This window comes from Molothrus aeneus, chromosome 5 (genome assembly GCF_037042795.1).
Source record: "Molothrus aeneus isolate 106 chromosome 5, BPBGC_Maene_1.0, whole genome shotgun sequence".
NCBI lineage: Eukaryota > Metazoa > Chordata > Aves > Passeriformes > Icteridae > Molothrus > Molothrus aeneus.
In genome coordinates, this window is record NC_089650.1 from 26,826,330 (window position 1) to 26,840,970 (window position 14,641).

A 14,641-nucleotide genomic window follows, 5' to 3' on the forward strand; every position below is an offset into this window, starting at 1 on the left:
TACATGCTGTATCATGACAAAGGAAAAAAGCTTTATCTCAGGAAAATGAGGATGGAAGTTGAGTTTTCTCTTATCCATGGGAAATTGCTATGAAACATCTAAGCCTAACAAACTGATGTATAAATACTTGATGCATTTTTGCCTCTTTCTTTCTTTCTTTCTTTCTTTCTTTCTTTCTTTCTTTCTTTCTTTCTTTCTTTCTTTCTTTCTTTCTTTCTTTCTTTCTTTCTTTCTTTCTTTCTTTCTTTCTTTCTTTCTTTCTTTCTTTCTTTCTTTCTTTCTTTCTTTCTTTCTTTCTTTCTTTCTTTCTTTCTTTCTTTCTTTCTTTCTTTCTTTCTTTCTTTCTTTCTTTCTTTCTTTCTTTCTTTCTTTCTTTCTTTCTTTCTTTCTTTCTTTCTTTCTTTCTTTCTTTCTTTCTTTCCTTCCTTCCTTCCTTCCTTCCTTCCTTCCTTCCTTCCTTCCTTCCTTCCTTCCTTCCTTCCTTCCTTCCTTCCTTCCTTCCTTCTTCTTAAGGCCATATATTTTTTGTATCCATACCAGGTCATGTTGAAAGCTGTGCATTTTTTTGCTCAGTCTTTATTGTGAATTCATGATGTGCTTCATTTTTTGGGGAGGGGGACGAAGTTAGAGCTTAGGGAGCATATTTATTCTAAATGAAATATCGTTTTTTCCTCCATTAAAAGTGGAAGTGTAGAAGAAGGTAGATTTTCATTTTCAAATAAGGGCATCAGTTCATGTGACTTTTGTTCTAGGATGCCATTTCTGACAAATTATCTCACACCAGCAACATTCTAAGTGGTATCTGTAACCAAGGGCTCCAGCGTTCTTGAGCACTTTCAGGATGACCCTTATTTTTCTCTCCAAGTGCTTCTTGCCCTGTACAAAAAAGTCATGTCCTTTAACACACTGAATGTAATGTCCCATCATGCCATCTGGACTTTATTCTGCATAGCTGGTCCTGTGGCCTGCTTTTGCCTAAGGTCCATTCCTCTGTAACACTGCCTGCAGATGTTTTCCCTAGCCTTTTGTCCCCTAGTTCCTGTTTTCATTGACCTCTAAATCCCCCGAGTTTTTAATTTTATTTTATTTTGGTTTGGTCTAGCTTTTGTTACATGCAAACCATGCGGGACACATTCTGAGGAAAGTAAACAGCCTTGCTGCAAGGCTAATAACTTAGTTCTTTAAGTAAGGGATATAATAGAGGCATTGTGAAGTGGGAAAGGAATCCAGGGCTATGGCTTGCCAGGTGCTATACTGGTGTGTTATCCTCATCATTTGTTGTTGCTCTGGGAGACAGTAAAATGTCTCTTACAAACTGTAGTGTGTGGGTTTATTTTTCCTTCTTTACAGCTGCACAACAATGGAAAAATAATGCAGGTTTAAAATACTGGGAGCAGGGACTAGCAGAGAGGGCTCTAAGTGGGAAAAAATAATCTGGTACAGAAAAAGCTGTAAATTCTGGCTTGTGTTACTTTCCCACCTTATGCCACCAAACATATGTTCCCACTGTGAAATTAGTGGCTTTATACATACCTTTGATAGAATACCATAATTTCTAAGTGAGAGACTCCTTGAGTGTTTGAATAATAAAAAAATCTGTGTGTTTCCCCAGGATAACATTAACATATTCAGGAGAAAGCATTGGAAAAGCATAATTCTAGGTACCTAGATAACATCTGAGTTTGGTCAGGGGTATCAGTTACATTCTGAAGAGATATAGCAATCAACTACTCAGAATATTTACAGTGCCTAGCTGAATGTATGCCTGCCTATTTCCCTCACGAAATATTTGACACCAAGTCATCAGCCGTGATTACTGTTGCCCTTTTTTTTTAATTTAAAAGAAATCCAAAAAAGGCAGACTTTTAGCTGAAACAAATGGTTACATAGTACAAAACAAGATACAGGATAAAAATTTCAAATACTCATAACATGAACCCAAACTCATTGAGTGTTGACTTAGAGATTACAAAAAAAATACATGGTGAAATTAATAAAGACCAATGTAATTAGCAGTAGCACATTTGATTATTGAAATAAAAACAATGTAAGAGACTAATCTGCATAATTCCAACTGTACCACCTTTAAATAACTGGATTGCCATGTCCTAATACTCTACAGGTAGCAGAATTTCACTATGGGAAGAAGCTACATCTGTATCACAATTCTGGTAATCATGAATCAGAAAACCACTCCCAATGTGTATCTATGTGTTGTCATGCCATTTTATCATACAGGCCCAAATAAAAGAGAGTTGGTGTCAGGGCCTCCACTGCCCAACGTATTTATTTTGGGATGGGCTTATTGTTAGGGAAATACTCTGCTGAACTGTGGGTGACCTCTTCTACCTCCTCTTGCATGTGAGTTATTTCTAGCTAGCACACCAAATTGAAACCAGCTATGTTCAGCTTTACGTGCACTCAGTGAAACTGTGTCCAGTACACGCTGCTGGCTTTGCTCAGGGTGATCTGCAAGAGGAGTCCATCAGGGGAAAAACATATCACCATTTTCATCTGCCCACTTGTCTTTCCAGTTTACATGATGGAGAGGTGCTCTCACAGAGGCTGATAGTCTTGTCACTGTTTTAATACTTACCTGATTATGGAATAAGTCAGACACTCCATTTGCCTCCAAGAAGCAGACTAAAGTGTAATTCTGAAAATATTGAAAGTGTATGAAAATGCTCTGATGTTCACTATAGTATTTACAACAATTTTTGTCTTCTGTTTCTGAAGCTAGCACAATGGAGGTGGTGAAAAAAGATGCCCTATTAATAAATATAAGTAGATATTATATCAATGTTTAAATGGCCCATTCTACATAATCCACTGTAAAAGCATGCAGCACTGTAAATCTGATAAGCAGATTGCAAACAGATGGAATGATGAGTCATTCAAGTATCTATTATATCTGAAATACTCTCCATTACTGTGTTATGTCCTGACAGTAATGAGACCTTCTCCCTTTTTGTGTCACGGTTCATTCATCTATGAGATTCAGAAGTAATGTAAAATTTCAGAGGCATGCAGAGAACACTGTTGCAGATAACAGTGCTTTCATGGAGGTCTTTCTCCCCTGGCTGTATAGAGAGATAATGTTACAGTTACCCTGAGTCTAGATATCACAGTTATGAGAACTGGATTAGGCACCAACAGGGAGGCAAAGTACGTATGGTCCGTGATTCCCAACAGGAACTTGGAGCCTGATGCTTCAGATTGTTCCCCTTCCATACAAAATTTTTCTTACCAAAAAGATAGCTTATATCTCTGAAAAAAAAAAAAAGGTTGTTATTTGTCAGAAATCTAGTAAGTGCTGTTTTATAAGAATAAGAGTAATGAGGTGAAGTTATGCATATTTTTATTAAGCTGGGCTGTGCCTTCACTCTATTGAGTAATAGAATTTCCTGTTCAGGAGAAACTGATTAGAAGGGTTGTGCGATGATGGGTAAGGTATGACAGTATCCTTAGGACAAACAAAATCAGGAAAAAAATGCCCAAATAAAAATTGCATTTTTTTGTGACTGTCCTGTTCTTCCCAGCTTTCAAATGGAATGATTGTCTTATTCTTAAACATAAATTATGGATGCTAACAGAAGCTGCATTGCAGTCCCAGCAATGAGGTAACACTTGCACTTGTTCTATAGGACTTATGTTTCACTGTTTCAGAAGTTTATAATCTTTTTTTTTTAGTGCTGCATTATATTTACTTCAGCTCACCAAATTTGCCATCAGAAGACCTCAAAAGGCACTAGAGGATGATAATAATAATAATAATAATAATTTTAAAATGTTTCACCACAAAAATAATTTCCCTTGTGGTCATCTGAGATCTCCTTGATTATTACTCCACAGGCATTGATCCTTGTCAACAACAAAATCAGCAAAATAAGCCCATTAGCTTTTGCTCCTCTGAAGAAACTGGAAAGACTTTACCTGTCCAAGAACAACCTGAAGGAACTCCCAGAAAACATGCCGAAGTCTCTCCAGGAGATACGGGCTCATGAGAATGAGATCTCCAAGTTGAGGAAAGCTGTGTTTAATGGACTGAATCAAGTGATTGTCTTAGGTATGAGCATGAGAAATTATAACAAACACAACTGAGTGTTTTTTTAAGATGCTATTTGTAGTTTGATCAGTGATTATAGTCAGAAGGCAACAAATGCCCCAATAAATTGTACCTCCAAATTAGTTTTGACCTGAAGACTATAAGTACCAACACTGCAGCACGGCTCACAACCATGTTTTGTTGGCAGAACTAGGCACCAATCCAATCAAGAGTTCAGGCATTGAGAACGGAGCTTTCCAGGGCATGAAGAGGCTCTCCTACATCCGTATCGCAGACACCAACATCACAAGCATCCCAAAGGGTAAGAAATTCCATTAGTATTTCAGAGAATTGCACAGGTATAATGTGGTAACTTCTACTCAGTTGGGAAAAAAGATATTATGAAAGCTTTTTTAAGTCTGTCCTTAAAGTATCTGGTTTTAAACCAGATTACTTTTATTAGTTTAGAAAATTTTGTCATTCGGTTACAAGAAGCTTCATGAGAGGTGCACTGTGAAATGTCATTTTATGTTATTTTGCTTTTGTTGTCTTGTAGCTGAAATATAAAATGGAAGAATGTTTTCAGCCTCCAAGCCTGGTTATTCAGCCTGATTAACATTACACAACTGTAAACTCATGTAGAATTAGCTGAAGTTGTACAAGCATAAAATCAGCCCTCCACAAGTCTGTGGGTTTGAAGCCAAAAATAGTGTCCCTATAACAAAACAGAAATCTTTGCTATTTTTCAAAGTCCTTAATTGCAAATTCCTAGAAAATAAGAACAATTTCATTGTCATTTATTAAAAACAAAACAAACAAATGAGAATGATTCTAATACAGAGGGAATGATATTCAATTTATTCATACTTCAGTCAAGAGATTGTTTGGAAATGGCTGAAAACTTTTTGAGAGATAATACTGATTTTTATTTTTTTTCTTCCCATATTTCCTGTTCTGGATGTTCTTTTGAGGGACCTCAGTTAGGTAAAATGTGTTTCGTCTTTTTTTTCCCTGATAAACAGAATTTGTAAACTAGTATGCACCCTAACTAAAATGACATTAAAATTACTTTGCCTCATACGTACAGATGCATTTTCTACTGCTGTTTCTTGTTAAATATCTAGGTGGCACATGTTTGCACATTTATGTATATGGATAGTCTGGCTAAAGTGAGAGACCTTTATAGGTCCCATTTACATAATCATGAAGGGTAGAATTAATAAACGAGAAGAATTTAATTTTTCAAGAGTTAACTGTTTTATAATGACACTAGGAGCTTGGTCTTATTTCATACTAAATAAATTGTTATTATCTGTTTCCAGTTTCCCTGATTGTGAAAGTTCTTTATTTCATTTAGTGAATAGTTCATGGCCATGTTTAGAAATAAAATTTTGTCAACTGTGAAAGAGTCTTGTTACGGTACAAATATTTTTTTTAAAATATAAGAATCCAGTTTAATCAAAAGTAATTTGATGGTGTTCTCTCTTTCAGGCCTTCCTCCATCCCTTACTGAGCTTCACCTTGATGGCAACAAAATCAGCAAAATTGATGCTGAAAGTCTCTCTGGACTCACTAACTTGGCAAAGTAAGAATTAATTTCTTCTTTTCACATAAAATATTAGCTGAAATTGCAATCACCACACACAATTATAAAACATAAGTCTGGCCTTCATGAATATTAGAATCATTGAAATAATCATAACTTAGCAGGAAAGGCTTCCAAGGATTTGTGTAGTGATTGAAGAGAACAAACACTTTTTTTTATTTTCCTGACAAAACTTTTCATCTGTTTTCAATTATGAGTTCTATATGCTCAGGACAACTGTTTATTTGATTTACAAAAAACAAAAAACAAAAAAGAAAAGAAAAGAAAAGAGAACAAAACGCACACACACAAAAAAAAGCCGAACAAAAAACCCAGAACAAAACAAAACAAAAAACCCCAAAAAACCCAAACAAACAAACAAGAACAATTAGAATTTTAAAATTGTATCATGCTTCTTTCATTTCATGTCCATCTTTGGTTTATGCAGTTTTCTTGGAACACAGCAATGCTCATGCAGTTTGCCTGGAAAATGAGGAAAAAAGTACATGGGAACCAAAATTTCTTTCAACAGTGGTTCCTTTGTTTCTCAAGAAAGGCAAGTCTGCAATGAGTCCAGGAACATGATTAAGAAAAAAAAAATCATAAAATTTAATTGAAAAATTGTTACTGTCAGAGTGACTTTACTCTGCTAATCTGTGACTGTTGTTGAATAAGTTTCTCTAAGTGTAGGACAATAAAAAGGACAATTCCCAAAAAGCCCTTATATAGAATTATTTGTGAATTCATTCACATAAAAAAACATGTAGCAGAGAAAACTGGTCCTTTACTACAAGTAATTTTTATAATTTAATATTAAAAAAATTACTATGAAAATGGTTTTTAAAAAGACTGATAATCAGACTTCTAACCAGATTACTGGATTAATGGATTTTCATCATTCTGCTTGTCATAATGAGGGTAGAAAATAGAAATCAGAGAGAGATTACTGAGTAACAGGAGTTAAGTTTACAACTATTTATAGTAGCTTGGACAGCAGTTCAATGCAATGAAATATATAGTAACCTAATACTTATTTTGAATCTGAAAATTCCAAGATATAAGCTTAGAACAGCTTTCCAGATCTTATAAATTAAGACATTTCATCTTATGTTTTATGTTAATATTTCATTACAGACTCAAAAAGAAATCTGTCCTAGATTTTAATGAAAAAATAAAAAATATTATAAATATGGACTAGAGGACTATGAAACAGTTATTGTTTATTACAGAGCCTTAGAATAGATTATAGGATTCTTCAGAGAAATTATGAAGAAAACTTCCAAAACCAAAACAAGATGATAGCTACTCAGGTAGAGAGTAATTTACATTACTGGAGGTGGGGGTTGTGGGGCATGTGAGCTGTCCTGCAGATGACACAGTTTTTCTGTTTTTCTCATTCACACTTGGAAAACACCACAGGCAGCATCACATGGACAACATTGTTCGAAGTCTGCCTTAAGACATAAAGTTTTAAACAGCAGGTGCCAATGGAGTCCTAAAAATATCTAAGCTTAGGCTGCTCCTATTGTGGCTGTAGTGTATGGAACAAGGTAGTCTGTTGACCATGATGTGGAAATGTGGAGCTGCTCAGAGCAGGCTCCAGGTTTTAAAGCACTCTCTGCCCTGTACTTAAGCAGGCAACCTAAGCATAGTCAGAGATGCTCTTTTGCAAAGGTGAGAGGTAAGGAAGAGCATGAACAAGGAGCACCTTGCACAAAACAAAACAGACAGATGAGGAAACGAGGGAGCTACGGAAGAGCTCTAGCCCACCATTGAAGAACCCCAGCTTTTTTTTTATATGACTAAGTTTTCAGAGATATTAGGACAAGGTCAGACAACCTTGTTCAAGCCTACTCAAGCTTAACAGTCTAATAGCTGCCCTAAAGCACAAATAAACTTTGAGAAGCAGGTAATTTTTCTGGCTGTGTTAAGGAATTTTAAACTGTAAAATGCAAGAGCTTGGTGTATGTCTGTTCATTCTCTTTTGAGTTTTCTTGCATTCTAGTAGATGCACAATATTTGTCATTTTTGTTTGTTTTCCTTGTAAAATTATTCCTAAGTCTTTCAAAAGCCTTCATTGAGTGATTCAGTAAAAAACCAATAATCTTCTGAACGTAAATCCAAAAAAGACTTTGCTGATTACATGCAGGAATGAGTTCCAAGAGAACATTCACATTACACATCCTTACACATTACGTGAAGATATTACCAACATCTAAATTCTAATAAAACTTACGGAAATGGTCTAGCTTCAAACAGTGGAAATTGAACCAAAAAAAGGGAGTTTTCGATTAGATATTAGGAAAAATTTCTTTACTGAAAGGGGGGTCAGGCACTTCAACAGGCTGCCCAGGGAAGTGGTAGAGTCAGCTTCCCTGGAAGTGTTCAAAAGGCATGTGGATGTGGCTCCTGGGGACATGGCTTAGGGGTGAACGTGGTGGGACTGCATTAATGTTTGGACTTGGTGGTCTCAGAAGTCTTTTCCAACCCTAATGATTCTATAATTCTAAACCCATAATAATAATAACAGTGCTGAGCATCATGAAGTTTCTTTCAAAAACACAGTAGAAATGATTCAGCAGGGATGTTAGAGAAAAAAGGTGAAAAATTATTTGAGAGTTTCTTCAATTTTGAGATTTGTTTTTGATGATGCTCTTAAATGATTTAGAACACTTGGATGAGATTTACTGAAATGCTGGGAAAATGTTGCTTATTCACTAATGAGAAAGGAAGTAATATATCAAATGTATGAAGCAAGAATGATTTGTAAAATTCTTCCTTTCTTTTCCTATGGGAAGGGCGATGGAGACCATATTCTTTCCAAATCACCCTCTGTTTTACACAATAATATTGACTTCATCTGTAAGCATAGCCCCAAGTGACTGAGAGTTTTTGTAAGACATTTAGAGGAGATGTAATTGCACATCATTTCATTCTTTCTGGGATTTAGGTCCACTTCACTACAGACTCCTATAATTTCATTCTTTCCCTAGAAGACTGTGCAAAGGGACTATTTTTCTTCAATAGACTAATATGAGAGTCAGAACTGGTTTTCTTGGCACTGGTCTCCCAGGTTTGAGACATCTGCTTGTAGACCTGCATATGTACTGAGCACATATTTAGATATGTGTCAAACAAGAATTTATAGCCCTCTGACAAAACATGGAGGTGTTTTTTCCAATCTTTTCAAAGACATTCACTATGAGTACCCATCACTGAAGTCTATTGTAAGCATTCTGTAGAACTTCAGACTGAATTGCTATGTAGAATCCAATTCCCCAAGCTATCTTAAATCTTGGTATACCCTATTCAAAAGAAAGTTAATTCCAATAACTTTTAATGAAAATTCTTCATGATCAAATCCTAGCTAGGAAACTGTGAATTGATTTCTAAGTGAAGTAAATTCATGTTGATGCAAGTGAGAGCTTTCATGAAACTCTCCTTTGTCATTTAATAGTTTGAAAGCATTGCCATATTTAAATTAGTATGATAAGACTATTTGCATTATATGTAATGCTAATTAGTACTAGGAAACCTCTCAGCTGTAAAGATTGAGCAAGGATTTTCAGTCCTGCAATTTGTTCTAGTTTCAGGCCCTGACTTCTGAAACTGCTACAAGCCACAAAGAATGACAGGTTATTAGATAACTGTGAAGAAGGCTTTCTTTAAAAGTACTCCTCCATAGCAAATTATTTTAACATGAAGTCTCTTATTATCTGTATTAAATTCTCATATCAATTAAGCTCTTAAGAAGTCTCAGAGCATTTTCCCCCTCAATATTAAATTATGTTTTTTTACTTTTTCAGACTGGGTCTCAGTTTCAACAGTATTTCTTCAGTTGAGAATGGCTCTCTTAACAATGTACCTCACCTGAGGGAGCTCCACTTGAACAACAATGAACTTGTCAGAGTACCCAGTGGACTGGGTGATCACAAATACATACAGGTAAAGTTTGTCATACTCTCTCAGAGAGCAGTGGTTGAAAGTTTCCTCGTGGTATTTGTGTGTTTATTCATTCTTAAACAGAAATGTGCACAGTATTTTTAACTTGATGCAAGTTTCATAAATGCTTGAATTATCAAGGAAATGTTGAATACAACAGGAAGACTCTGATTCCAATTTTTTTGCGGAAATGGTTATGGAGATGTATAGATCTGGAGGTGTACATTCGTTGTCTCTGTATGTCTGAAGGACCACAAAAATATGGGATTATTTTTGTACTTTGGTTTCCTCTTTACGCACAAAAATAATTTCTAAGATAATTTCTTCTGTTGATTTTTTTTTAGTTTCTACTAAGTGATGTTTTGCAACCTTTCCCAATAACCTTTCCTTTGTTATCTCACAAAACAGTGCCATCAGGAGGGCAAATAGACGAAATAGGCATTTCACATCACCAGTATTTTTGAGGTCCTTTTGACCAGATATCTAGAAATATTGCCTCTGGGAGCAATTTAAATTTGTCTTCACCCAGACTAAGGTTTTACAGGAAAGAAAGCTCCCAAAGAATGAAGACTCTCAAATGTAAATTACCCCCTGCATGTTGCTCGGAAAAATTCTCCAGAAGTGGTGAATCTGGAGCTAAATAATATTCATCAGCTACTTTAAATTGTCATTAGTGATTACTTTGGCTCTGAGTCCTGTATAGCTGCACTCATGAGAATGAAAATATTAGAGCTGGAGAGAAACCAATTAGCATCAAATATATTCTCTGTATGATGTTGTTAAAGAGCACGACACAACACAAAGTACCACGACTCCATCAGAAGGGTTCAAAAGAGATTTATTATAGCAACATGTTGCTTTTATACTTTTTCAAGATATTTACATTCACTTAACATGCACATTCACTGCCCATTGGTTATAAGAAAGAAACAAAATTCTCAGTAGGTGACCAAGGTGCCACATCATTCTGTGAGCCAGCTAGGGTCCGTATCTTTTAACTTTCTCTCCTTCATCATGTTGCCATGGTGGCAACCTTGGTGTCTTCCTCAGGAGAGATATGGGGCTTTCCTTATCTTCAGGAAGCCTTTGCTGGCTCACAAGAACAGCACAGAATGTGTTTCCTACAGTATACAGAGCATGCTCCAGAGCCACAGTGCTGTATTCATAATTTCACATCTTTGGCTTCTCTTTTGGTTACAGTTCCACCAGCTGACAGTAACATTATTGTGGTGGTGTTCACAGGGGTCCCAGGATGAGGGAAGAGACAAGAATGTTGACTCCATGTTTCAGAAGGCTTGATTTATTATTTTATGATATATATTATATTAAAACTATACTAAAAAAATAGAAGAAAGGATTTCATCAGAAAGCTAGCTAAGAATAGAAAAGGAATGATAACAAAGGCTTGTGACTGACTGAGACAGTCCGGACAGCTGGACTGTGATTGGCCATTAATTAGAAACAACCAACATGGACCAATCAGATCCACCTGTTGCATTCCACAGCAGCAGATGATCATTGTTTACATTTTGTTCCTGAGGCCTCTCAGCTTCTCAGGAGAAAAAATCCTAAGGAAAGGATTTTTCATAAAACATGTCTGTGACACATTATCAGATTCCTTGCACAGTTTGTGCACTTTCTGTAGAAATTATGTCAATTGGGTGTATGCTAGGTATTTCAAAAAGTAAACAGAGTCAAGGATTTGTTTGGAAAGAAGACATATTTGTATAATGTTGCCAAAATGCATATGAAGCATTTAATATGAAATAATTTCTCTTATTTGCTGTGATAGCTCAATTTCTCACTTCAGTACTTGTATGCTTTTTAGGTGGTCTATCTTCATAACAACAAAATTGCTTCCATTGGTATCAACGACTTCTGCCCCCTTGGCTACAACACCAAAAAGGCCAGCTACTCCGGCGTGAGCCTCTTCAGCAACCCCGTGCAGTACTGGGAGATCCAGCCCTCTGCCTTCCGGTGTATCCACGAACGCTCCGCAGTACAGATTGGGAATTACAAATAGATCTCTAGGGATGGGGGTCAGTTGTGTTCCAGCTAAAGTGTCTGTCCTCATAGGCCTGTTCAAAAAACCGTTGCTAACAATTAACGCCAAATGCCAGAAACTTCACTTTAAAGTGGAGATGATCCATTGATGTAGAATAAATGCGACATAACAGATGTACAAGAGCGAGCATACCATCAATAAGAATTGCCCACTGTGCTTTAAACTGACTTATTTCAGCCTTCTTTTCCAGCATGCTTTCTGTGGCATTTTTCAGTTTGCTGAATGCTGCAGGTTTTCAGATTCCACTGTATATGAAATTCAGAGTAAATATTTGTCAAGTTATGATTTATTAAAAAAAAAAAAGACAGTGATTGAGGTTATTTTTATAGCCACACACAGAGAAAAATAGCAGAGGGGAAAAAAGACTCTCAAATCATCTTGAGACTTGAGAAGGTAAGAGTTGCCTCCTTTAAATTTATTTCAAGCCCTGGAGGTTTAAAAATATCCACTATAAGATAATTCTGAATGTATCTATTTAGCAGAGGCAAATAAAGTTGTTGCTAATGTCATTATTTTTGAAAAAAATAAAATAAATAAATTTGTATTGTACACATAGTTCTTTAAAGTTTGCCATTTTTCTAGAGCAATGCTATTCAGAATTAGCCTAACATCATCCTAGTGAATAAAATATTGAGTAGTCTGCAGTAAAAAACTTGTAACCTATATCTGGAGCTCAGTGACTAAATTTCTCTAGAGCAAATCCTTCTCACCTTAGTCAGAAGAGCAGTTTTTATGACTGTACTGCCTTGCAGAGTATGGTATAAGGGTTTAGTAATTGTTATCAATCCATGTATTTATCTAAAAAAAACCCATAGCAGTTCACTTTTCACTTGTTCTTCATTTTACATTTATCAGCATCCTTTACTGGTTTTGGTTTTTTAAAAAAGGAATTAATTGTGAAGTAGAGATATGCAGGCTCCTCTGTCCAACAAATTTGTGGAATTTTGACTATAGAAGCAAAACCATAATTATAGAAATAGATGAAGTGAAATAGCTGCTATTGTGGACATTGTTGGGACATCATTTGTAGCTGTATCTATTTAGAGTGATTTGGAGCCCTCTGTAAATTGGGATTCTTCAACCCATACCAGTGGGTAGCAAGCACATCAAAGGTAGGCTGCACATATCTACTGTCAATCTTCAAAGCTAAACATATACTCAATAAAAACATCACCTGAAAAGAACCTTCTGCAGACTCTTAATACTCCAAAGTCAATCTCTCTAATTTGTAAAACTTATATGTCATTTATATTAAAGAATAATGTAATACAGGCAAACTCCAAAGTGTTTGTCTTTCTTCTTTTGTTTTGATAGAATAACATACGTATGTCAGAACTTTAAATAAGTCTTGAAAATTGAACATCTTTGGCATGGTGATAGCTAAGAATAAGTTGCGTGAAATTCTTTCGCCTCAAGGAACTTTTTCATGCCTGACTCTCACGGGTATTTTCTCAGCAGCAAACAAATATAGTCTTTTTATAGCTGCCATTTATTCAGTAGTAAATAATTGGAAACAATTATGACTCACTATAACCACTACACAGAAAAAGCAGGTTTGCACTCTTCTGAGCTATCTTCTTCATATAGTAGCCAATGATTTCCCTGCTTTATATCTGTTTTTCTTCTGCATTTCACATTTTCAGAGAGTTATTTTTAAATAAAACAAACAGTATATGATATCTTTTTGTCACAGGAGGGAAAACACTCCAGAAAATCATCAGTTATGGTTTATTTTTTTCCTTTTGGTTCTTGGTTGGATGTTGACTATTGTGCAGACAGAGACTTCATGCAGAAAACTAAGCATTGGCATTTCAAGAGAGAACAAAGGCATTGTCTTAGCCTGAAAAATTCCACAGAGTTTGTATGTACATCGTTACAGAAAAATATTCACACAAAAAATAACAACAATTACATAAAGCGTCATGTAAACATATGCACAAACTCTCCATTTCTCCATCCATAGTTTTAACATCTCACATGCTAAGGCTTTTGTTTCAAATTAGAACAAACTTCAACAAGTCCAGAAGCAAATATCTGAGTCTGGTCCTCCTCTGTCATACTCACGATAGGTCCCCTATCAAGCTTGCTGCTTGCTGCTAAAGCATAAGTTATTTCTCATAAAATACATTCCCTTCTAACAACCCAGGGCTGCAAAGATAGCAGGACTTCCCTGGTTCCCAGTCTTTCTCAATGAAACAAAACAAGCAAATCCTGTAACAAGAGACCTAAGCAAGATCATGACAAATTTGAAAGGTAAGCACACTGTTGGTTTTCCATAAGTTGTGCAGCCACACCAATAATATTTGACTGATGGGATTCTATCCACTCACAGCATCTGCAGAGACTTCAAAGCAGTGGGAAGCCCAATACTTTCAAAACTGCTCTTCATATAAATAAAGAACAGATGGTTCTTCCACTTAAAAACACAACAAGGAAAGGAAAACAAGGAAAAAAAAAAGAAAAGGAACAAACACAAACGATGTATAAACAATTGCGTGGAAAGAAATAAGAGAACTAAAGTAGAAAGCCTTTGGGCCTTGCAGTGCATCCTCAACTTCTTCATAAAGTATGAAGACAGTAAATGGTCACAATTGTTGGACTCAAAACACATAAAGAATAATTAATACCCTTGTTTCCTGGTGCAGCCTAAAGCATCCCTGACTGCCAACAAGGGTGTGGCCATCTTTTAATCTGGTTTCTCCTACAGTGCACCAGGTTATGGATAGTTGTCATATACTCAATTGCTGATGTATAAATGACACTAAATCTAATTTCATTTCTAGGAAAGGACCAGCTCTTAAATCCTTGCCATCAGTGTGTTGCTCTCATTTCCAAGACTGTACATTTTTTCAATTGCCTCCACAAACTGTTTCTAAAATTATCTAAGCACAAGGTCTGGTAACAGGTCTTTGGCCCATAATTTGGTTTTGGGGGCCTTTTTTTGTGGGGGGGGAGGGGGAGGTTGGTTGAGTTTTTTCGTTTTGTTTTTTTGGGGGTTTTTTTA

At 35.9% G+C, this 14,641-nt stretch overlaps 1 protein-coding gene across 1 annotated transcript in view; it reads left to right on the plus strand.

The window, feature by feature from the left end:
- The window catches only part of DCN (decorin), a 38,797-nt gene extending 25,883 nt beyond the window's left edge, over window positions 1–12,914 (plus strand). The window contains exons 4-8 of the mRNA XM_066549819.1: window positions 3,853–4,066; window positions 4,254–4,367; window positions 5,537–5,630; window positions 9,437–9,575; window positions 11,401–12,914. Of these exons, the coding sequence (XP_066405916.1) occupies window positions 3,853–4,066; window positions 4,254–4,367; window positions 5,537–5,630; window positions 9,437–9,575; window positions 11,401–11,595 (756 nt within the window). The 3' untranslated portion in view covers window positions 11,596–12,914. The remainder of the gene's footprint in view (window positions 1–3,852; window positions 4,067–4,253; window positions 4,368–5,536; window positions 5,631–9,436; window positions 9,576–11,400) is intronic.
- Window positions 12,915–14,641: the final 1,727 nt, after the last annotated feature.